At 42.7% G+C, this 26,049-nt stretch overlaps 1 protein-coding gene across 2 annotated transcripts in view; it reads right to left on the bottom strand.

Annotated features, from left to right (window-relative positions):
- FLT1 (fms related receptor tyrosine kinase 1) overlaps nt 1–26,049 on the bottom strand; it is a 197,057-nt gene that overhangs the window by 106,986 nt on the left and 64,022 nt on the right. For both annotated transcript variants that reach the window (XM_020882197.2, XM_020882198.2), the window contains 5 exons: nt 25,909–26,045; nt 22,497–22,671; nt 20,985–21,102; nt 18,525–18,694; nt 17,764–17,923 (listed from right to left, as the gene is read on the bottom strand). In XM_020882197.2, coding sequence (XP_020737856.2) covers nt 17,764–17,923; nt 18,525–18,694; nt 20,985–21,102; nt 22,497–22,671; nt 25,909–26,045 — 760 coding nt within the window. The remainder of the gene's footprint in view (nt 1–17,763; nt 17,924–18,524; nt 18,695–20,984; nt 21,103–22,496; nt 22,672–25,908; nt 26,046–26,049) is intronic.

A 26,049-nucleotide genomic window follows, 5' to 3' on the forward strand; every position in this document is an offset into this window, starting at 1 on the left:
CAAAGAAATGCACTAGAGTAAAGCAAGGGGAGGCGTTTCCCCAGGGAAGCACAGTCAGCCGCAGGGGCTCACTGGGGCTGCCAGGCTCCTCCCCACCCCCCCCCCCACCCCTCCAGGACAGCGCCCGTTGGCACAAACCCTGGCATGGAAATGACAGGCTAGACTTGCTGCAGGGTCCTCCAGATGAAAAAAGGGCAGATTCTGTGGCTATTTTTCCATACTGGGGGCTGTGATTTTTTTCCTCTTTGTCACTGGAACCTTAAAAATAGAATGTCTTTCTGAGGCTGACTCTGTAACACAGCACTTGAAACGACAGGTCGAGGGAGGGGGAGGTCTGCCTGAGCCTTAAGAATACATCAAGCTCTTAAGGAAGTAGATTGTGCCATGTTTGAAGATGCAAAGATAATCGCTGTGCTGGGAACCGTCTTGAGGGGGGAGGAAGCCGAACAACAAGAGGAAAGCGGCGTTCGCTCCTGATTTCGCACAGGAAGCCCTCCGCACCTCCTGCCAAAGGGAGATAAGAAAGCTCCCAGGCACATTCTGGACAAGGCCACTGTTATCAGCTCCAGCTCCACGCTGTCCTCCCTGAGCCCCAAGCCCCCTGTCCCTCTCCTAATGAGCTTCAGGACTCCGACCTCTATTTGCATACAGCATGCCAAGTACAATAGCGTGGAGGTATTTATAACCATCCACAGGAAAAAAAAAATTTCCGGGGTAAGAGTGTACTCCATGTCGATTGCCCTGGAGCTGAAACAAATTAGTTTTGGACTAGAGATTGATGTAAATAAATTAAAAGAAAGCAGCCAATTATGGATCCAACACATGGAGCAGGGACCTTCCATGGGGCACGTCCATCTCTTTGCCTCCCAAGGAGGAGAGATCTGTAGGGCTCTCTGGTCTGGTCCAAGTGACCAGGCGGCTTTGCTCGGCACAGAGTAGGGAAACACCCCCTACACAGACGCAGATGACCTTACTGACCTACATGCTCTGGGTTTGTTCCTGTGGTGCCGACAGATTCTCCCTGCACACTCAGAAGCATTTGGCTCCTTTGTGACCAAAGACAGAAGCCACCTTTCTCACAGAGAAAGGCAAAGCAAATGCTGGGATCCAACCTGCAATACTGGCAATTTTGACTGCTGGTCCCTACAGGCACACTATAGGCTGTTATAATTACCACAGATGCTATATGCAGTATCATAGTGTATTCTAATAAGGATTATATTTTCTACACTCTAAGTAATTTCTACCATGCTAAGTGATTCATATACACTATTGCACTGATCTCCACAACATCCTGAAAAGTAGGAACTCTTATCCCCCCATTGAATGGATGAGGAAATTGAGGATTAAGGAGGTTAAGTAAATTACCCACTAAATTACCTACTAAAGAGCTAGTAGGACTTCCCAGGTGGCACTAGTGGTGAAGAACCAGCCTGCCAATGCAGGAGACATAAGATTCAGGTTCTATCCCTAGGCTGGGAAGATCCCCTGGAGAAGGGCATGGCAACCGACTCCAGTATTCTTGCCTGGAGAATCCCATGGACAGGGGAGCCTGGTGGGTAGAGTCCATAGGGTCACAGAGAGTCAGACACGACTGAAGCAACTTAGCGTGCATGCACAAAGAGCTAGTAAGTGGCAGAGGCGGACTTTGCAATTGGTTCTGTCTTACTCCAGAATTGGCGCATTTAACCTGTGTGCCACATGTAGCATGTCCATGTTCTGTCATCATCTGAAAAGAAACTGTTATACTTCAGAGTTTTTTTGTATCCCAGGAGGAAAGACTTCTCAAATAATCACTACACATACACCATTACTGTGTTGGGGACTGGATTTTTTTTTTTTAAGCCCTTTTGGCATTAATAACCCAGTCAATTGCTTTTCTCAAGATTTGACAAACAGCTCTCATGATACACAACTCAAATGTACTGCGTGCCCACCATGCACGTGGTCTGCAATGACAGTCTACATTCCATTAGGCATCCCATGATTTCTGACCTCGGTCTGTTCACCTTTACAGATCCATCACAGGAAACTGAATGCAGTGTGTGCACCTGCTTATGTGGACCTGTGCTTTCCCCAAGGTGCTGGCTTTGAACAGTCCTGACTGTCAGACTTTCTGCGGTCCTCCTGCCTTTCTTTCCCCTCCCCAACCCCCACCCCAAATGCAGAGCTGGCTCTTTCTCTAGGGGATGGGTTATTGCATCTGGTGGAATCAGAAGGCAGAGATGAGCTTTAGCCCACTGAGGGCTAGTGTCTGTGTTTTCTCTAGAGCGGCTCTCGTGGCAGAAAATGCAGACTCTCTGAACAACAAGGTGAGATGGTTCAGCCCTTCATTCAGCCTTTTGAGAAACTGCTCGTTTTAGTGCCATTATGTGCCTGTAACGGTACCTAAGAGGAAACTCCTATAGTTACCTCAACAGTCTCATTTTGTAAATGATTTCTAGCAAACTTAATCACCACCCCAATACTAGAAGGTCTACTCTATGGCCTGAATCTTTCTTAAGATAGTTGGTTTTTGTTGTTGTCTTTTTAGGATCCCCTTTCACTCTGTGACAAATGACATTAAGCTGACCTTTCTTTCAAAAATCTCTGTTCTGCTAAGTTGGGCTCTTGGTTGGGCTGAAGGGAGCCAGTTTCTAGTGGGCTGCTCTTATTGTACCGTGTCTGAGGAAGCCCCTGCACACATTTAAGCTGAACTAACTCTAGTGGTCACCAGTGAAGTGGGTGTTACGATCTCCACTTCACAATTCCCTTTACCAATAAATAAGAGAACTGAGACTCGGGAAAATCCAATGTCTTGCTCAGATTCATAGATAAAGTGGCAGACAAATCTGGAGTTAGAACCCAGATATTCCTAACTCTTTCCACCACACCAGAACTCAGTCCATCCCAGGAGATGAATTCTGCTCCCAAGGGAATTCGCCCCCCACTCCCAGCCAAATTTTACCACCATGCTTGAGTCATGTTAGAAAACTCTGGGGGTCCTCTGAGGCCAACTGGTACAAAGTCAGACACCCAGAGAAGCGAAATCTTAGCTTTCAGAAGGGAGATGTAGCCCCGAGTCCTTTGGTGGGGGGATGGGGAAGGAGCAGAGGAAGAGTTTATAATTACAGTTTTTAGTTCGTTAGGTTTCATCATTAAGATGCTAAAATTATAGGAAATCTTGGCCTTCTGCTGGCTGATGAAGTTCATCATTAGAAAAAATCTTGCAGCAAAAGAAAGAACCCACTTTACTGGCAATCTTTTTTTTCCCCTTGGTAACTTAAAACTGTTGCCTGCATGAGTCCTAAACACGTTCTGGGATGAAGCTGATCTTTTATTAGGAATGCCAGTACACTTATAGCAGGCAACTGGTTTAGAAGGGACCTCTGGGGTGGGATGGGGGATACACGGTGGTGAGCTGAGCACCCCAATATCCAGTGGCTGCCTATTTGAGCCTGAGCCATGCCTAGGAAGATGGTAAATATTAATGTATAATGAAAGCACCTTTAATTTTGCAGTGAAAAGGGCTCTAAAAGTTCTGCAAAGTCCCAGGATGCAAGCTAATCTCCCTCCCCTTTATTCTCTTCCAGATGATGGAAGCTGGGGGCTTCTTGTGCAAAGTCTGTGTCTTTGTTTGGGGTCTGACCGCCTGTGCTCACTGTGATTAGAATCTGTTTGTGAAGAACAGCGAACTATTTCAAGTAAGGAAACAAAGGAGGAAGGCAGTAGTAAAGAGCAAATCGAGGCTGTAAAATGTCTTTTTAAGAAGTGGAAAGGGGAAGAAAGAAAAAAAAAAAAGGACCACCTGGATCCCCGCCAAAGGACAGGACCAGGGGCGGCTCCCCATCGCTGCCCGCCCTCTTGCAGAAGGGCCTCGTGTAAACTTCCCTGCGCTATGGCGGCGTCGTGTCAAACAGTGGCGCGCGTGTGTCTGAGCCATCAGATTAACAGAATCTGCAAACACTATCTTTTCCCCTTCTCTCACATTCTCTTAAAACAAATAAAACAATACAGAGGAGAGGATGCTGGCAGAAGGCGGGCGGCGGAGAGCGGGCAGGAGTGTTTAGACAGAACGGTTCCTGCTCCTTCTGCTCCAGGAAAAGGGCCTGGGCCTCCGCGCTGGTCACAGGGTCAGGCTGGGGGGATTCTGGGATGGGGGCGGGCATCGGGGGGCCTTTCTGACACAGCCAGAGGACCTCATGCCGCCTTGGAGCCCATAGTGAAAACTACTTCTTGTCTGAACAGCCTGGGGAGGGGAGCGGAGAAGGCTTTTCGGGGACTGGAGGCTGGGGTCAGTGCCCGGGACGATGGCGAGGGGCGTCCAGGGGGCTGGCCAGCTCTGCTGAGATAAGAGCTTTTCCGTGAGCGTCTTGGCCCACGGCACTTCCTGCTCTCGAGGCCCCACGGTCCATTCACACTCGGAGCAAGGCCTGTCCTCCCAGCCCCTGCCTTCCTTCCTTCTCTCGCCCCTGCTCGCCTCCACCGAGGGCGCCCGGGACCGCCTCCCCCACCCCCGACTCTGACTCTCTCTCTCTTTTAGGAAACAGGGGCCAGGGCATCCTGACGACAGCACTACACCAGGGTGACCGTGGGGCTGGGAGGGGGTCACCTCCTTGGCTACATCCCGATAGGAGCCTTAGAGAAGCCATCGTTTTCTTCATTCACTTTTCTTCCTAGTGAAAGGCTGGTCAGCGGAGGAAGGGTGATTAGATAAATTTTATTTAAAAAGTCCTTAGGGAAATGTTCAGGGTGGTAAAGAACTCACCTGCTAATGCAGAAGACATAAGAGACAGAGGTTCGATCCCTGGGTTGGGAAGATCCCTTGGAGAAGGATATGGCACTCTACTCCAGTATTCGTGCCTGGAGAATCCCATGGACAGAGGAGCCTGGCAAGTTATAGTCCAGGGGGCCGCAGAGAGTCAGACACGACTGAAGCAACTTAGCAGCAGCAGCGGCAACAGCAGGAGCGACTACAAATAAACTCCTTTACTTCCAGAAGATTCAAGGAGTCTTAAGGTATTGACTCCAGTTGCTCAGGGAAGCATATGTCAAGCTATGGCTATGTATTGTTTCCATAAGGAGAGCTGATTACTATACCGCAGTCAACATGGAGATGTCCAGGTGGCCTTCAGGGCTGGATGGCGGGGAATCACATTAAGCAGAAATTCTAGACCAAGTCAGACCTGAGTCTGGATCATGGTGTTGCAACTTTTTGGTCATGGGAGGCAGGATGACGAGGTGGGGAGAATCACGTCATAGGAAATGGATCAGAGGCCTTGACTGGTCTTTCTAATTCCTCGAATACTTCTAAAATCGCTGGGTCATGTCAGCCCAAGGAATTACTCTTAATAAATTCGGCCTTGGTGTCATGCCACCAGTCACCATGGAAGATGTGGTAATAACCAGCCCTGTGACACTCACTGTCTGGAGTGGAAATGTGGTTGAGGAATTTGTTGCCTACAGCCCACAGAGGAGGAGAGGAGAAATCACTTTTCTCGGATCTCAGTTCCCTGAAAAATTGTATTTCTCTTGTTTTGCCTTTATCTCATGGGCCCCTTCTTCTTGCAAATGTCTATTTCATGTCTTTCTTTGACAACTAGCAAGTAAAGCATGTGGGCCATATCTATGTCCTACCCCATCTTCATCCAGATTTGCTAAATAATGAATTGTACTTTTCACGAACCACCACGAATTCTTTGGGCACGGATGTGTTCTTAACTCAGTATCACTCTCATGTCTGCTGATGCAAAAGGACCTTCTCTGAATTATTTCCTTTCTGTTTTTTAATCCCTGTAAGAAAACTAGTAAGACATGGTAACAACGGGTTGCTTCCTTTGTTGGCGATGTTAAGATGGGGTGGAAAATGGTAAAATCTTCAGATTATTCAGGAAGTCAAAGGAGTTGTCTAGGTTGGTCATAGCTTTTCTTCCAAGGATTAAGTGTCTTGTGTCTTTTAATTTCATGGCTGCAGTCACCATCTGCAGTGATTTTGGATGCAGTGATTTTCGCTTGCTCCTTGGAAGAAAAGCTATGACCAAACTAGAGAGCATATTAAAAAGCAGAGACATTACTTTGCTGACAAAGGTCTGTCTAGTCAAAGCTGTGGTTTTTCCAGTAGTCATGTATGGATGTGAGAGTTGGACTATAAAGAAAGCTGAGTGCTGAAGAATTGATGCTTTTGAACTGTGGTGATGGAGATGACTCTTGAGAGTCCCTTGGACTGCAAGATCAACCCAGTCCATCCTAAAGGAAATCAGTCCTGAATATTCATTGGAAGGACTGATGCTGAAGCTGAAACTCCAATACTTTGGCCACCTGATGCGAAGAACTGACTCATTAGCAAAGACCCTGATGCTGGGAAAGATTGAAGTTACGAAGAGAAGGGGGCAAGAGAGAATGAGATGGTTGGATGGACATGTGTTTGAGCAAGCTACAGGAGTTGGTGATGGACAGGGAAGCTTGGCGTGCTGCAGTCCATGGGGTCGCAGAGTCAGACATGACTGAGCAACCGAACTGACTAGAGGAGTTGTAATATCCTAGACCTGGCTGCACTAGTGAATTCTGCCTCAGTTCTTCAAACCCTCACTGCCCCACATCCTGTCCAGCCTACCATGGTGCGTGGGCTCTGGACATTTACTGGCTTGTGTTCATTTGTCTTCTGATACTTTTCCATGCATTTGACTTTTCAATAACCATATCCTTAATAACAGAAGGAACTAAATCTTGTACTTCTTTTGGAGGACATGATTCTACTTCTTAAATGAATTATGTGTACAAATTAATTTTTATTTGAATCAAATGGTGCTAGTAGTTATTAGCTGCTGGTTGGTTATTTTCTATTAGCCTAGAAGGTGCTTCTGCACATGTCAGCATCATTGTTTGCATAGAAACTATCTAATACTATTTACTTGTCAGATGTGGATCCCAATATGATGAGCCCCATCCTGGGTCATTAATGCTCCTCCTTGGGAGTACAGAGCCCTGATGGTGGTGACACGGTGCTGGGTTGAGGGGGATGTGTGAGGTCACTGGAGGGTCAGCAGTGCCCCTTTCTCAACATGTCTGAAGTGAGTGATGGATGGCTGGGTTGACACCCATGTGAGACTGAGTCCATGTCTAGTCAGCTATTATGATTGGCTCTTCTTATTGGGCCATCACTCAGTGAGAGACACTGTGCTCTTCTGCTGGTCCCCAGGTAGCTGGGCTAAGCCCTGAGGTTATGATGATGAGTAAGACCTAGTCCCTGCTCTTAAGTAGCCCTCAGTCTGGTCAGATAATCACCGCTAACATGAACGACCTGTCTGCTGTGTACCAGGCATTGCACCGAGCATCTTACAAATTAAATTTCTTTGCAGTAAATCACCATTGTTAGAAGACCTGTCCAAAGATGCAAGCATGTTTTGTGGGGGAACATGAACCCAATGTTAGGGACTGTTATGTCAGATTGTCAGCGTTCGCTGGACACGTGTGTGTATCTGATGCTAGAGAGGGAAGTAGCTTTGCAGTGGGCGGCCCCAGAGCAACCAAAAACAACTGTAAGCAAACAGATTTGAGCTAAGTATCTGGGCTAAGTACTATTGGACTGTGCATGCATGCTAAATCGCTTCAGTCATGTCCAACTCTTTGAGACCCTATGAACCACAGCCTGCCTGGCTCCTCTGTCCATGGGATTCTCCAGGCAAGAATACGGGAGTGGGTTGTCCAGGGGATCTTTCCAACCCAGGGATGAAACCCATGTCGCTTACGTCTCCTTCATCGGCAGATGGGTTCTTTATCACTAGTGCCACCTGGGAAGCCCCACTACTGGGCAGGATGCAATACAATGTTGTAGTGAAAATAAGAATAACAGGAATTACAAATATTTTCTAATTTTCCTTGTTATGGCTTCTTAGATACACTCATCATTTAAAAGTGGACAGTTCACTTCCAAATACATGGGGTTTTTAAAGTATCTTTGATATTAATTTCTCATTTAAATGCTTTCTTTTCTGCAATCACCCTCAGTCTTTTAATTTTATCAGTCTTTTACTTTTATCAGTCTTTTCAGTCTTTTAATTTTATCAAGGCTTTCAATGGCTAAGTCAAAGAATCTCTCTTGGTAAATGTCACATTGCACTTGAAAATATGTGGGTTACTTTCAAATATCTTTTGATAGTGATTTCTACCAATTCCACTAATAAGAGAACAGACTCTGTATGATTTTGATACCTTTAGACCATGAAATTTTTGCACCTTGCTTTATGTCCCTGAATATGTGCCAGTGTCTCCTGTTTTTTTACCTATGGGAACTTGAATAGAGCGTGTATCCTGCTGTTGTGTGAAAACTGTATAAATCTTAATTATGTTGAATTGGTTCATAGTGCTTTTCAGGTCTACTGTATCCTTCTACTTTTCTATTATAATAATTTTTGAGAGTTTGATATTGAAACTACAATTAAAAATCTTAATTTATCTACTTAAAAAATAATCATAATGTATAGTGGAACTGTATTTAACTTCATTCTGTATTTTCCAAGTCTCCTGTCAATGTGCTATCATACTTTCATAATCTAAAAAAAAATAAACAGGAATAATAAGCAGACAGAAATTTGAGACTTGGGTCTAGTCCTGGGCTTACCATCATCTAGCTATGAGGGGAAGAATAATTATCTTTGAGCTTCAGTTTCTCATCTGTAAAACAAGCTCTCTTTAATCTCTAAAATATCTTAAGTTCTTAAAAATTTTTTTGAAGTATAGTTGATTTACAGTGTGTTAGTTTCTACCAGACAGCAAAGTGAATCAGCTATACATACCCACATATCCACTCATTTTTAGAGTCTTTTCCATATAGGTCATTAGAGTATTGAGCAGAGTTTCCCATGCATACAGTAGGTCTTTATTTTCTATTTTATATACATGAGTGTTCACACATCAGTCTCAACCTCCCAATTTATTCCTCCTCTGTCCTTTCCCCACTGGTAACCATAAATTTGTTTTCTACATCTGTGACTCTATTTCTGTTTTGTAAATAAGTTTACTTATACCATTTTTTAAGAGTCCACAATATCATATGATATTTAGAATGTCTTAAATTCTAAGTGAAAGAATCACTCAAAGTGACTAGATCCAGGCACGTCGAGGCTGAGGTCCGCAGCCTCCATGTCGCCTTTCATCAGCTATAAACCCTTATGCTTTCTCCCTCATCTTTTTTATCAATCGTCCATGAGCTTTGTGAACCCTGCTGAGGGTTGCGTGTTTGCTGAATCCTGACCCAGAAAATTAATCCTGAATCATGAATGGAAGGGAATGGGACTTCCCTGTAGGAGCTCAAACACGCCTGCGTGGTGGGAAAGTCACAGAGACGGCAGCACTATTCAGGGAATGTGCCAGTTCACTGTTTGATTCACTAGTTGTCCTCCTGAGGTTGGTCCTATGTAAGCTCGCTTGTCCCCGTGGGGTCTCTACCCCCTCAAAGGGTCTACTCCCTCTGCAGGTTTGGGGCCCGAACCAGCTTCATTCACATCATCCCTGGTTCCCATAGAGATTGTGAGATTGGAGTCAGATTCCCCCAACGGCTGCTAAGTTCTTTCTTCTTTCCTCCCCCAACCCCAGGTCAGCTTTAACTCAACCAGTGGACTCTGAGATCGCTGGTGACAAGAATAAACCCAAAAAGTGAGGCCACTGCTCTCCCAAACCTGTCCCATCAAGGACTTCTTTTCCTTCCTCTAGGAACCCACAGCGATCTACCTTGCGAGGTCCTGTGGCTCACCAACAAACAGTAACCATCTGAAATACCAACCTACTCAGCCTCTTCTATCCCAGATCTGAAAACACCTGAGAGAAAATTCTGAGCTTCAGTTTCCTCATGGAGAAACTGTGGCCATCGTGTGGAATTGTTGCACAGATTAGGGGTAATGTATGTAATGGAATATGCACAACTCTGGCCCTAGAAAGGATCATTGGTTCAATCTCTAACAGCTACCATCATGAAGCAGTCAACTGCATTCAAGCTGACAAAACATCCCATGAGGCTTCTAGAGAAGCTATAAAGAAGCGAATATTGAAGCCCATTAGAAAGTACCACCTGGACCCCAGTATAAATCGATCACACGCTTCCTTCTAGTCCAGTCCACCGGGTTCTGCTTTTTCACCTAAAAGGTCAGTGAAGTTTATCAGGTTGGCCAAAAGGTTCATTTGGCTTTTTCCATAATATCTTATGGAAAGATGTATTGGCCAACCCAATACATGAAAACTGCAGACCAAGGTCCATGTTTCAAGAAACAGTCTCTCCAGCCCATGGATACATAACTAAGATGTGCCTTTCCAAGGAAAGGTGCATGTTTTACAAGGGATTTGTTTACATATTATCTTGGGATCTTGTGTCAGGATAGGAGTTTCTAGATTCGGTCATGAAAATGCCCACTCAACTGAAAAAAAAAAAAACCTGTGAACATGGGCCAAAGACAACTGGGGAGGTTCTGCCAATGTTCTGGAGGAATCTCCCCAAATTGTGGGTTGCTACCTTCTGGTTTTCCTACTCCGGGAAAGCTAACATTGAACTTTGCTCAAAAGATCCCTCTAAAAATCACCCAGCAAGACTTTCTGTGACTCAGCCTTTTGGTTCAATTTAAACACACAATGGAATGTTTGATAGGAATTACAGGAGACAGTTAATTCATTAGCAGCAATTATTCATCAGACTCCCTGTATTCCTAGGAAGAGTGGGGAATGAGGAAAATCCCACAAAGTGTAGGAAAGTGGCAAAAAGGCATTGGCAAATGAGCTCGCTCTGTTTTGAGATCTCTGCATGAAATATTAATAAGGGTTGTTGTTGGAAGACTCACAAGGGGGGCGAGCACTTCCATATCCCATCATTATATAACAGAAGGCAAGATGTTTCCCAGGTGAGCAGCCACTTTTGGCTTGTGATGAAAGCTTCTTGGGGGTGGCCAGATTCACGTTGCTGTTGTTAAAGCTCAAAGTCCTGTTCAGGTGGGCTTGGGTGAAGTGGTCATCTTTTAAGTCCCTGTTTTGATTTGAGGTTTTGCGTGTGCCAAGTTAAAATTCTCTGGAGCCTGTCTGGTTTGAGTCTGCCTAGATATACCCACATGAAACGTGGGTGCAAATTGTATACTTAGAAGGAGTGTGATAAATATTAAAGCGTGAAGTATGTGATCAAATTTCCAAAAGACGAGGTCATCTTAAATGACAGCTTCTCTCTGACATTGACCTACATCTAGTCCCAGGAGAGATTGGCTTTTTCAGCACTTAAACCGGTAAAACTTGCATTTTGTTGCTAGAAAAATCAGATACGGCACATAAAATTGTTTCAGCATAAAAAGAATAGACAGCCATGCTGGTAGTCAATTAAATTTCGGTCCCTGAATACATTTCTCATTAACTACCATTAATTATTGTTTTGTTTTTGCCCTGTTAATTTTACATACCCCACTGGTGCACAAAACTGCTTCTCCCAAATGATCTAGACCTAATACATCCTTAATGATTCAGGCCTTCTTTCTCTGCCAATTTGGTGATGTAAACAATAGAGAAATGCAATTAGGCAACTTCTCAGAGTTCCTAGAGGCCTCTGCCTCTGTATTTTGTAGGCCAACCCCATCTCCCCACCCCCATAATACACTCCTCCCTACCGCCCCCTGCAAGAGTGTTTCAGAAATGGAATGTCAAACCGTGTGGCAGGGAATATAATTTTCTTTCTTTTTTTAAAAATTGAAGTAGAGCTGATTTACAATGTTGTGTGTGTTAGTCATTCAATTGTGTCCAACACTTTGCGACCCCCATGGACTGTAGCCCACCAGGCCCCTCTGTCCATAGGATTTTCTAGGCAAGAATACTGGAGTGGGTTGCCATGCCCTTCTTCAGGGGATCTTCCTGACCCAGGGATCGAACCCAGGGCTCCGCATTTCAGGCAGATTCTTTGCCGTCTGAACAATGCTGTGTTACAGGGACTATTTTCGGGCTGGGAAAAAGTTTGTTTGGACCTGGACGGGTAGGGTGGGGAGGGAGGTGGGAGCGGGATTCAGGATAGTGGAGACACATGTATACATGTGGTTGATTCATACTGATGTACGATGAAACCAGCACAGTATTGTAAAGTAATTATCCTGCAATTTTAAAATAATTTTTTTTAAAGTTTGTTTGGATTTTTCCATAATATCTTATGGAAAACCCAAGCAAACTTTTTGGCCAACCCAATATTTTCTATCAAACACCTAAACACAGAATTATTTGAGACTCCAAATCTGATTTGCTTTAAAGCTTTGGAAGTAGTTCCTTGACATTCCATGGATGTCTATTAGGTTTTCTTAGCAAACCCACCATTTTAACTAAGAAAGCAATAAAGAATACTCTCCCCACGTCACCTTCCATGAGTTGAGAATCCAGTTATACTGCATGCGTTCGGAAAGACTGTACTGGCAAAAGACCAAATGGAACAAGCAAGGTTTTAGGGCTAACTGGGCAAAGAACGACAATGCCTTCCTTGGTCTGTACGGGCTGGACAGGACTGACAGAGGAAAATAGCAGCAGTGGAGGAGCTGCTACATTTTTTCCCTTAATGAGTGATTATCGACATTGTAATTACTGAGTCAATTCTGCACCACGGTATACACCATCACATGTAAGACTGTTCTTAACAACCGCTCTGCATTCTTTTTTTTTTATTGTTGTTGTTCATTTGGCCCTGACCTTCAGAGCTAATCCTGAGGTCCAATGGCTTTAAAATTTGTAAGAAGTGGAAGGGAAATAGTGTGCAACCACTAGGAAATTATTTCAAGCTCTTCAGAAAGAAGAAAACGTCATTTTAAGTGGTTGTCTCATTTCACTCGTTAACTCACTGGGTATTATAGGAAAGGGGAAGCAGGGCAGTTACCATTCACAGAAGGGGAAATTGGAGCCCAGATTAAATAACTGGCCAAGGTCACAGAGAAGTCAGGGACAGGGCCAAGAATAGAACCCACTTCCTTCATTCCCAGGTCTCCATACCCAAGACTGTGGAAAAGAGACGCTGCAGGTATGTATATAGAGAGGATACATAATCACCCAGTGGTTTGACTTTACATCATTAAATTCTAAACACAAAAGGTATGTATCTTTGTTTTGCTCAATCAGTAGCAGTAGATGGTAAGTCTATTTAGACTGAATACTGACCATGTGCACAATGCATTGTAAGATATAGGTAATGTCAACACAGTGTATCAGATTTCTCTCTACAGATTTTTATGGGTCACAGATAGCTGGTGAAGGAAATGAGACTTTCATAAGAACCCAATATACCTAACATTTTCCATGATGTTGGTTCCATTTCCAAGCATGATGACAGAGATGTGTTGTAACTCTATTGTAATCTACTAGTGTTGCTGATGACCTGGAAATGATAATTTGTGATGCTGAGAAGGGGAGAACTACGGTAGTTTCTGGTCTAAAGAATGTCTGTTCTAAAACCCAAACTGCCATCCTTAAAGGCTGCTGTCCTTGAACCTCCTTACAGTAAAGAACCAGATTGCCCTTCCCCAATTTCTCCTGGCTTCCTCAAATTCGTCCTCCCCATTCTCTAAAGAGGGGACCCTTCCAAACAGTCCCATATTGTTCCTTTACAGAGCATCCTCCATGGAGCAGGCGGCCTTATCTGAGAAACTTTTCTGAGACTGGACCAGCACTGTGACAGAGCTCACCAAGGGCCATGAGATGGCGACCAGCTCACCTCGTGGGTGGTTAACAGTTCTACTCAGTTCTTCACAGTCTGGATTGGAGGGCGTGGGAGGGGGGTGAAGTTCTAAACATCTGGCAGGAGTCAGCTCTCTTACATCCCAGTATACCCCACCCCAGCTTCAGCCAACCCGCAGGTCAGAACCACTTCCTCCCATGACGGGAAACAATGAATGCAGCTGGCCCCAGCTCCCCTGTTACACACTTGTGTTCATTCTTTCTTTTGCCTAGCTCATCTATCTTGCCTTCTTCTTCTCTGCTTCTGAAAAATCATAAATTCTGTTTTCTTTGATTTTGCAACCCAGACCTACTAGATCTCTTTTTCTAAAGCACAGCAAAATCACATTTTACTTTCCTTAGTCTTTGTGCTCATTTCTCAGAAATATTAGGTAAAAGTTCTCATGGTTGTGAAACTAACTTTTCAGTCGGGAGGAAAATGTTATCCAGGTTCCTTGAAAGTTTTGGAGCCTTACTTGGAGACATTTACCCTAATGCAAGCAATAACTGCAACCTTGCAAGATTCCCAGGGCACTCTGTACCTTTCTCAGACACACTGCCTTATTTGAGCCTTGTATACTCTCTATGAAGTGTATGTAATCACCCCTATTTCATATGAACAGAAGCTGTAAAGAACACATGTGAAAAGTACTGTAAGCTCACCACCCTTCTGTGAGCTCCCTGGTTTATGCTCAGGCTGACATGGGGCAAGTTAGGCCAGTCTATTTACAAGTCTCTGCCAGTTGCTGGAGGTGAGAGAAATCCCACATTCCACCCCATTACAGTAGAAAAATCTGCCTGCAATGAAGGAGATGTGGCCCAAGCCATGGGTTCGATCCCATGGATCCCATGGATCCCAGGGAAGATCCCCTGGAGAAGGAAATGGCTAACCACTCCAGTATTCTTGCCTGGAAAATTCCATGGACCAGGGAGGCTGGGGGTTACAGTCCACGGGATTGCAAAGAGTCTGACCCACAACTGAGCAACTAAACACACACACAATGTTTTTAAAAATTCAAAACAGTCTGCTTCTTCTACTACTTTACTATCCAGATATGCAGGGAATTAAAAGGCGGTGAAGATTCTACTGTATTTTCCCTCAGTTCATTATGTATGTGAGTTTAAAAGTAAGTACCTTTCCCCCATCCTTATCCTAATGTTTTATGAGAACAAATTCTAGGTGAATCAAAAACCACAATGTCATTCAGTTTGAGCATAGCTTAGCAGCTTACCACATTGTTTTTAAAGGAGGCAATTTTTGTTAAATTTATTTAAGGCTCTTAGTATTCACAAAGATGAACTACTTGAACAGTTCCGATCATTTTAAAAAATATATTTGTTGGACTCCAGGAAGCTATACAGTAAGTCTGAATATCTTTACTTTAGACTCATTAACCAGTTGGCCACTTTAAACCAGTGAATAGTTTTGAGCTACTTAAACACATTCTAACTTCAAGATAAATGCTTTGGTGTGGTCCATAGATATATCCCTTAACTAGAACCTAAAAATTAAATACCAAGAATTAGTCTACATATTCAAGAATAATATGTATATATTAATCACGTAATCTCTTTTGACAAAGATGCACAGATAACATTCTGCAAATATGTACTGTGTAACCCCGAACAATAAGATTTTTACAATCCAATGCACTAGAACATCCATTATTCAAATGTCACTATCTAAAATTCCTGCCTGCAACTGAATCTAAGTATATAAAAACAGTTCATATAAAGACATATTTGAAAAATTTTAGTAGTAAAAGAGAGCTTTGTCTGACAGTGTGAGCTCTGATCTCTCTGCGGGGTGAAATCAAGTTTTTCTATTTGCTCTCTATTGTACAAAGGTCCCATGCATCTTTCTGAAATATCTCTACATTAAATGTATTGATTCAATCATCAAGCATCAAAGTTGGACTTGACACAGGTAAGCTACTCAGTCTACTGACTTAAAAAATGAGAAACTCTTAAGGATACGCACATTTTCTGCAGATAATTTCAAGCAACAATTTATTTGTAAGTGAATCATCACAGAAAGAGTGAAAACTTTCATTTGTGATCTGTCTTATGATAAGAAGAAAGAAAGAAAAGAAAGCCTTTAGCATTAAGAGAATATGTCAGACGGCCAACAAACATTTACAGAAGATTTAAGGTATTGCTCTCAATCTTTGAGAGAGTTCCAAGAGGAATAAGATATCTTTCTAGGCCTTGGCAAGCATACTTGGTAAAATGGAAGAAGGATCCCCCTTACCACAGAGAAATCAGGAAAAAAAGAGGTAATGTTTATAAAGTTTCACTTCAGCTGACCTCATTTCCAAAACCATATTTTATTAGCATTATTCAAACTTAACTTTATAATATTATGTTCTGTCACTCATAATTCTTATTTTCTAACATAGTCATTAGCTCTAATCCTGAATAGAAATGAAATTTTAGATTTGCTACTGTCAAATCACAATAAGAATATTCTTAAAAGGCTATGTTACTTTATAAAAATTCAACTCTATACCTTTATCCAAACCTAAAAGCTTAAGCTAGTTATTCTAAATGTATTTGCAAGTAGTTATTGTTTAGTTGCTAAGTTGTGTACAACTCTTTGCAACTCTATGGACTGTAGCCCACCAGGTAAAAATACCTGAGTGGGTTGCTATTTCCTTCTCCAGGGGATCTTCCCAACCCAGGGATCAAACTCAAGACACCTGCATGGACAAGTGGATTCTTTACCACTAAGCTACCTGGGAAGCCCCAATTGCAAGTTGGGTTAGCACAAACATCAAGGCCTTAAAGAGTCTATAAATATGGATTCTATTTCCAAATCAGCAAAATAACAAAATCTCAGTATATTTCACTTTCTTTGGGGTTGAAGAATCACAGTGGTAGAGAAGGTATTCCAGATCTGTGAGTTCTCATATTTCTATTCTTAGCAAAGGATTCATTCATATGAGAAATCAGAGGTGTGAAAACAGCCACTTCTCAGGAATCACACACTCACCCAGGAACTTTCACAATCAGGATAATATGCCTTAAAAGACTAAAACACGAGATGAAGACAGGCTGAAATTGCAGGAAGTATCTAGAAAACCAAATAGCCTCTTCTGTTTATGTCGTGTTTATTTTTTTATTAAGCTAATTAAAAAAATAGCAACTCTCCCAACCACTCTACAAGTGGGACGAAAAGCAATAAAAAAAAACATCTTGGCCTAATGCTAATTGTTGAGCAGTCTCACTACTATCTGACTACTGCACCCATCAATTCTATTTGTGTACCTTCAAATTCGCTCCCATGAACTATCACGTATCAATCCTCTAGACTAAACAGTAATGGAAAACAGCAAACAGGGCTCGGTCATCAACAGGAAGCAAGGAAACACTGCATGGCTAAGAGAGGGCAAATACACCCCGAACATCTGTGTATTCAGAGAGGATGCTGAATCAGCTCATAGCTCAGAGAAGACAAGTGTACCCACACCTTGTGATGTGACAGTGGTGTCAGCAAAGGGCTGTTCACGCTGAGGAGGGAGAAAAGAGTCTGACTGAGAAAGTCAGGAAGGTTCGTGGAGAAGGTGACCCCACTGATGAGCCTCGGAAGATAAAGATGGACCTCTTAGAAGGGGCAAAAAGCACGTGGAAGGTCATTTCCAACAAGTGTAACAGCACACACAGAGCCTAGGCAAGGCAATGATCACCAGTGGTGGGAAGATCTGATGTCATGCTCAATGCTTTTGGAGTGCTAAATGGGGGGACCAGTAACTGATGTAGTGATGGAGCCGAAGCCTGGGGGTGCCCAGTTGGAGAACAAGAGATGGGAGTTCCAACCCGAGTTCCAAAGAGTGGTTCACAGGGGGACCCTCATTCTGTCCCTGTGCTCCTAGTCTAGAACTATAAGAATTAGGACACAGTTAGCCATGGTAAGGAAGAAGCTAGGTAGACTGCCTACCTTTTGCCAGGGCAGGGGAAGCCTTGCCCGCTGTGGACCGCACATCCCAAGTGCCAACTCCCATCTGTGACTATGAAAGACCCTGGAGTCCAGATGTCAAAGAGCATTCAAAAGTTATTTGAGAAACGAACTGTGCCTACCTTGCTTTGGAGTGATTATGGTTACAGGGGTGCCAGAACCACGTGATGGCAGGTGTGGGGACTCCATAAATGGTGCAGGTCAGGATCTGTCTGCTGCCCAGTGGGTACAGGATTGGATTCGGGAATGATGATACAGACTTTTCGTAAATCTGGGGTTTCACTGAAAGGAGAGAACAGGACAGAGGTTGAGAACTGGTCTAATGACCGGACCACAACACCAAGGACCACGTTCTCGCTGGTTTTGATGTCAAGGAGACAAACACGTGAATGAAAACCAAACCTGTATAACTGTCATCATAATGTCAATTGAAAAGCAATAGGTATGTTTCGAGAGCAGGTGAAAACTTGATTCCATGGTATGTATGTTCTGATCACAATGATTAAAAAAAAAATCATATTGCTATGGGAGATAAGAAGCAACCATGAAATAGTTGGGATGGGGGCATAGCGGTTTTTAAAACAATTGAAAAAATTTTTATTTTCTTTGTTATACTGACTTTAATTTTTATTAGAGTACAGTTGCTTTACAATGTTGTGCTAGTTTCTACTGCACAACAAAGTGAATCAGCTATGTGTATATATATATCCCCCCTTTTCTGGATTTCCTTCCCTTTTAGGTCAGAACAGAGCACCAAATAGGGTTCCCTGAGTTAGACAGCAGGTTCTCATTCATTATCTATTTTATTTACTGGCTTTTGACACAAACGGTCACTAATTTCACCTCCGCCAGAACCAATAGAATGTTTGAACGGTGAACTTACCATTGACAATCAGAGTGGCAGTGAGGTTTCTGGACACATTTGCTTGCTTTATGCCCAGCAAGATTGTGTAGTCCCCTGCATCTTCGGCAGACACATCTTTGATAATCAATGAATAGCCACGAACCAGATAGCGGGCAGACTTCTCAGTGGCCAGTGACCCATCTTTTAACCTGTGGTTAAGTGCATGATCAGTAAGTTATTTCACACCACCTCTTAGATAACACGTTAACATTGCCATGTAAGGATGTGAGCTCCAATTTAGACATCTAGAGCCCTGGATTTCTCAACAGCCACTTAAAACATTTAGACACTGACTTAGTAAAGCCCAGTGGGGGAATTTTAGATTGGGAAACACTGCTTTGTTGACTGGCGAAGAGGTAGAAGTAAGCTGAGGGAAGAAAGACAAGTGATGATTTAATGTACCCACATGGATGCTGGTTGCTACTGTGACTTAAGTATTAACCCAGAAGCATGGGCTGATCCCATCTGAGATGTTTTTCAGAGTTCTCCATGAGGCTCCATCGCAATACAAGGGTCATTGTAAGTCAGATCAACTAGATCACTTCTCCAGATAAAAACAAAAATAGACTTTCCCATTGTGGCCTCATGTGGAGTTCTTATTAGTTATATAAATGGTCACACCAGTTGTCCCTTTCATAAGCTATAGTGAAATCAAGATTATCAAGGTTCTTTCCTCTGGGAAAGATTAAGGCACAAAATTCACAAACAAAAGGTATAAACTTAAAAATAATTTTTTTGAACTTTAGAGACAGACTCAAAGCCTAGATATCACTCAATTACATACAGACCCGAGAGTCAGGCTAGAAGGCTCACCCTGGCTCTGCCACTGTATGCCGTGAACTTGACTAAGTCATTGATTCTCAGTTTCTCTAAGTTTCTCAAAGATCTCTTAACTGTAAAACTCTGTGATTTCATTAAATGGCACAGTTCTTTCAACGGGCATTTTTCATAGGCTTCCCTGGTGGCTCAGTGGTAAAGAATCTGCCTGTCAGTGCAGAAGATGCAGGTTTGATCCCTGGGTCGGGAAGATCCCCTGGAGAAGGAAATAGCAACCCACTCCAGCATTCTTGCCTGGGGAATCCCATGGACAGAGGAAGCTGGTGGGCTACAGTCCATGGGGTCACAGAATCAGATATGACTGAGCAACTAAACAACAATAAGTAGGAATTTATTGTGTTCTGCATAAAGCTGTAACGTTAGCAATGGCATCGGTTCACAGGCATGCAACAAATTCTATTTCCCAGTGGGTCTCATTTTCAAAGCAGCAAAATGCGTGATTTTAAACCACGCATTTTGCTGTGATTGTAAATCCCATTTTAGTATTACTTTAAATTATTTCTTATGAACAAGTTGTTACTTTCAAAATTGGATTTTTTGTTTGTTTTAGGTCTTTGCTACTTAGCTACTGGAGAAATTAGCACTGTTGAACAGAGGGCTATGTACTTCCTAGAGTGGAGTGTATATTATTCCTATTGGAATAACATACATTCATAGGAAATTCACAATTAAACTTTTCAGATATTATCAAACAAAACCTCTCTTCTACTGCAAAGACAAGAAGGGACATAGCACAAAGTCTCATTTTCTCTTTAGTGCCCTATTAACGATGTAGAGGAAAACGAAAATGCTACACCCATTTCATACTGAAAGCAAAACAAGCTCTGGTTGAGATTCTATATTGTGTGGGTTGTTTTCCTCATCAGTTGTGTACTATACTCTTTGTTTGGAATGCAATGGCCTGGGCCAAAGATCCTGGCATTTAGAAATGATTTCACAAAATGATTGCAGATTATCAACAGATTACATTGTTTTACATCAGGTGTTGGGCTCGCATTAAAAAACAAAGTTGCTTAAAGCGTTTCTGAATATGTAAACTTCCAGCCAGAAAACCTTTTAATTAGTTCAAGTAGGGCCATGGGTGCACCCCTGCCACCAAATCAGTCTTGTCTCTATTAATGTTTGTTTAATTTTAAAACAAGACTGGAACTTTCAGCCCAGCTGTATATAAAAGAATTATTTTCCGATTATAAGAGAATTATTATCCTCATCACAAGGGCCCACTTCTTCAGGGTTAATAGAGCATGTTACATACTCAAGATGCTTCCTAATCGTTGCTCAACATACTCCATTCAGAGGAAGTTGACATCATAGGAAGATTTAGAGAGGCAGAAATTTAGTTACAGGGAATGAATGACTAAACCGCCATGAGCACTCAAAACACCCTAACCCTTGCTCTGTCCTGTTACATTATTTGTCTCCCCATCAGCCCTTCCCACTCACTCTGCTCCCAGCCTAGAAATCAGCCCAGACCCCAGTCCTCCACTGTTGTCTGGGAAACGTATATTGTTTCTTTTCAGGAATTCAAGTCTCTCAAGGCTCCTGCATCTTCCTACTGACAAAGCATGTCTTAAGCTTCGAGGAACAGGACTGTGATCCTACCAGACAACGTCTGGAGAGGGGAACGCCTTCACTCTCATGGAGAGCTGGTAAGACCGCTTGCCAGCTACAGCCTCAAACACCTGCTGCTGTCGAGGCTTCATAGTGATGAATGCATTGTCTTCGAAAGAAGAGAGAAATCCATTAGAAAAGACTACATGTAAACAAAACTGAACCAAAGACCCCATTCAAGGAGGGTGCAGCCAGGGAGTAAATGGAACTGAATTACTGGTGGCTCAGATGGTAAAGAATCTGCCTACCATGTGGGAGAGACCTGGGTTTGATCCCTGAGTTGGGAAGATCCCCTGGAGAAAGAAATGGCAACCCAGTTCAGTATTCTTGCCTGGGAAATCCCATGGATAGAGGAGCCTGGTGGGCTACAGTCTATGGGGTCGCAAAGAGTCAGACACAACTGAGCAACTAACACACGTGCTCAAGTACTGATCAGTGAATAAAACCATTTAGAAGTACCCCAATAAGTGAAATATTTGCAAAATCAAATGGTCCCCAGGATATAAAAGCCCAGTGGCAGGGCAACAGAAATACCTTAAACATCTATAAAAAAAAACACATATAAAGTTACTTCTAAAAAAAAATCAACCTGGCCAATATGAGTGCCGTAGGAGAAAGTTGTTCCATGCACTCTAGAACAACTAACTTGATATAAAACATCAACTGAAGCAAGTCAAAAGAATATCAAAGGCACTGGTAGAACTGTCCTTTAGTTTCTGCTCCTTACAAGGTTATCTTTTCAATGGCAGAAATAAAATTAATTTTTAAGACTTCTGAAAAGGTTAAAGTATTTTCTTGACAGAATTTTCCTACTGGGATTAAACAATAATATTAGAATTTCATGAGAATAAAATCAGGGATAAAAGAACATCAGTTCTAAGTAATTTATCACAGCATATTTTTCTCTAAATCAGTATGATCTCAGAAATTTCTTCTGGAAGTTAAAGGTTGTAAAAGTTAAAACTGATTGTATTTTTCTGTTTTGTTCATGTAAAGTGAAGTGAAAGTCGTTCAGTTGTGTCCACCTCTTTGCAACCCCATGGACTGCAATACATGGACTGCAGCCTGCCAGGCTCCTCTGTCCATGGGATTCTCCAGGCAAGAATACTGGAATGGGTTGCTATTTCCTTCTCCAGGGGATCTTCCTGACCCAGGCATCGAACCTGGGTCTCCTGCATTGCAGGCAGATTCTTTACTGCCTGAGCCACCAGTGAAGCCCAATGCAACACTAAACAAATAACTTTGTATAGAATCTAATATGATCTAACTGACTAATTATCCACAATAACTTTGTAAGGGAGAGATACTTGAATCAGTGCAAAAGAATTAGAGTTGAAGAATACTTAATGTGATTTGCACTTGGGCAGGGGGTGAAGGGAGATGAAGTTGTATTTTTTCATGACAGACTACCTCCTGTCCAAAAGAAAAGTTACATGATTTATAGAAATGCACCCTCCACCCCCCAAATCTGCAGTGACTGGAAAGCAGGGAAGGGTTGCTTACTATATATATACACCGAGGTGTTAACAGACTTGAGTGATGGCCCGCTTTTCACATGACAAGTGTAAAGCCCTTTGTCTTTGTTCTCCACTTTGTCAATAACAAGGATGCTGTAGAATACATTCTTTTGAGGACTGCTTTGGTCAATGCGTCGCCTTATAGAGGCTCTGTTATTTACCTAGAAAGAAAATGTATAACAGATGTAGAAGTAGTCATGGTCTGCGTATAGAGTTATAGCATTTCTCAAATGATTCCTACAATCTGTAATTTTCTGCTAAGAGGCAAACCCACTCAGAGCAAGATGCTCAGAACCACAGCTCTGTCTAGACATGTTTCCAACACGTGCCATAGCAGCCCTGATCCAGCACTTCAGGTTCTTCAAATGGACTTTCACACACATACTATCTCAACAGTTCCTCGCAACAAGCCAGTGAGATTGGTGGGGTTATTACCTTTTTGCAGATGAAGAAATCAAAGCATCAAAACACTGACCAGAGTAGCCTGTACTCGGGTCTCCTGAGTACAATCTGATTCTTCCCTCTAGCGCCTCTCTAAGCAGTAACCTGTTCTCTAGGCAGCGACATCAGACACAAACTCAGGCAATGACTGTCTTCAGTATGTGGATTCATGGCAGGCTTTCTCCTAATAAATCACCATGTGAGTTTTTTTGGGGTTTTTTTGGCTTCCTTCTAGAAACAAAAGATGATGAATCCTGGCTACACCTATTAGGGTGTAACGATCCATGTTTCATTATTTCACTCTTTGAGCAAGGCTTGCCAATTTCTGCTACACCTCACGAAATGGGTCTGGGGACCTGCAAAGTCCTTGGCAAGTTTTAGCCAACAATCTAGGGGTGGGGTCGGTCTCATGTTTGCAGGCCTCAGGCTCAGCGCTATACCCTGGCCACAATGATCCACTCCTGGTTTTGCGAAGACGAGGTCACAGTGTCTTTTCCTTTCATTGTTCCCTCCTTTCTTTTTCTTACTTTTTTTTTCAAGCATTTCATTTTATAACACATAATATGTTATTTCCTCCTCTTGGTTTGTCCCTGTGAGGAGGCATGGAAAAAGACTCTGGAAGTTGGCCAGACTAGTCTGTGGGTCTTGACCTTAGCTCTCCCTTTGTGCCATGTTGGATCAATTCTACCTACCTGTTGGCACAGATGTGTTAAACAATTTTCTCCCTTCTTGGCAGCAACCACAGAGAAGATGTCAGTCATTGCCATCAAAAGTAAGAGAATTGGTCCCTACATGCCAGACTGAGGGAACTTCAGCAATTCTATTCATGTTGATATTCCTTCTCCCTTCTCCCTTTAGCATCAATGGGTGTAAAAAATATGATTAAAAATGGGATGTTTTTATAGTCTCAAAAAACTTTTCTACTTTACCATGAAGAAATATGGCAAATACCACCTTAACCATGGGACCAAGATGGCATCATGTACCTCCAGATATGACATTAAGAAGGACACAACATCACTTCTATGGCTCACCTGCCCAAAGTGCATGGCCTGAGCCTAATAATTAGAAGAGACCAGAAAAACCCCCAAATAATGGGTATTCTACAAAATAACTGCTGTATTTCAAGGAAGGGAGGGCTTTCCTCGTGGCTCAGATGGTAAAGAGTCTGCCTGCAGCGCAAGAAACTCGGATTCGATCCCTAGGTCAGGAAGATCCCCTGGAGAAGGAAATGGCATCCACTCCAGTATTCTTGCCTGGAAAATCCCAAGGACAGAGGAGCCTGGTGGACTATAGCCCATGGGGTCACAAAGAGTCAGATACGACTGAGCAACTTCACTTCAAGGAAGAGAGGAAGAGAGGGAAGGGGTTCATTAAAATCAACACAACAGAAGAGATAAAAATACTGCGGGACTAGTCCAGATTAAAAGAAGACTAAAGAGGTAGGACATCCAAATGGTAAGATAGATTCTGGATCGGAAATTTGTGCTCGTTGCTGCTCTTCTTCCCAAATTTGGTAACATCTTCATTGTTTCTGCCTTGGTATCCTAAAACTGCCTCTGGGTTTTACAACAGCCTTGTCAGCAGCCACAGGCTATTTAAGTTAAAATGAAACAGAGTTAACAGCTTAGACCCTCAGTCCTACAAACCACATTCCCCAGGTTATTAGGCATATGTGGCTAGTGGTTAATGTATTAGACCACTTCCATCACTTTCAAAGTTATGGACATTCAACAGATGCATCACCATACTCTTATAGCAACAACACTAAAAGGATAAAAAATTTCTTCCCTCCTTACATGTATTAAGAATATATGGCTTCTATCAAAACCCAGAACATATCGCCACAAGTTGTAGCAATCTTATTTCAACCATTTTCTAGAAAATACCTTATGACTGATGAGTCTTTAATACGTCCCTATGGGGTCTTTGTGGTACCTTTTGTTGCCAGTTTATTCTGTTTTCCTGGCAAGAAGTATGTATATTGTACAGCACAGGGAATATAGCCCAGTATTTTGTAAAGAGAGCATAACTGTAAAGAGAGCATAATCTATAAAAATTCTGTATCACTATGCTGCATACCTGAAGCTAAACTAGCATTGTAACTCAGTTGTACCTCAATTAAGTAAAACAGTGGCTGGGGACAGAGGCACTCATCTTAACTCTACATACACCATCTAATACATACTATGTGAAGTATAATAATTTAATCATAAGCTAACTTTGTGACTGGGCCACCTGAAGGATGTAACCAATGGTTTACCTGGGATCTGAACCGTAAATCATACAGACACGTAAGAAATGGTGCTGGGCTCACTGTCGGACGATCCTCAAAAGTTTACCAGAGACTCCCCATATATATATATTTAAAACAAAGACTGTTTGCAAAGATGTTTAATTTGAACAAGGGAACCCAACTCAGGCTTCATTCTTTTCATTTTTCTGAAAGAGAGAATCACTCCTTTGTCCCTTAACAAACAGAATATTCGGTGGCTGGATTGTATTATCTTTCCCAAACATGCTCCAATCAGGTGCCTGCCTGTCTGCCGGTCTCTTCAATTAATGCGCCGACAACAACTTTTTGCTGCTGTTGTTAGAAAAGATAGCCCCTGCCTGGCACGTTGTGATAAATTTCCTTCTCATCTCTAAATCCTAGAGACTCGTTTCCAAGGATGAAACAATCCCCTTTTCCACCCAGAATCGTGCAATAGAAATACCAGCCTATACACTTCCAAACAAAACCTCCAGACATCAAAAGACAGTATCTCTGCAGATCATTCTCACAACACGTCAGGGAAGAGAAGCACCCAAACCAAACCCAAAGTTCCTTTATTGACTCTGCCAGAGGCGTCAGAATATTCTGCTTTTTCTCTCTCACTTCAAAAACTCAGTTTAGCATCTCACTTGCGAAAACTAAATACTGTCCTACAGAAGAAACAGAAAAGGAGGTCACTCACTTCTCCAGGGTAACTCCAGGTCATCCGAACTCTTGTGTTCAACGGGGTGGTAGCCGTGCACTTGAGGGTGAGCTTATGGCCTCTCAGTAGTCTGACTGGGCTTGGTGGGCTTATCCAGATGTCTGTGATTATGTTGGCTGC

Source organism: Odocoileus virginianus, chromosome 8, assembly GCF_023699985.2.
Source record: "Odocoileus virginianus isolate 20LAN1187 ecotype Illinois chromosome 8, Ovbor_1.2, whole genome shotgun sequence".
NCBI classification, from domain to species: Eukaryota; Metazoa; Chordata; class Mammalia; order Artiodactyla; family Cervidae; genus Odocoileus; species Odocoileus virginianus.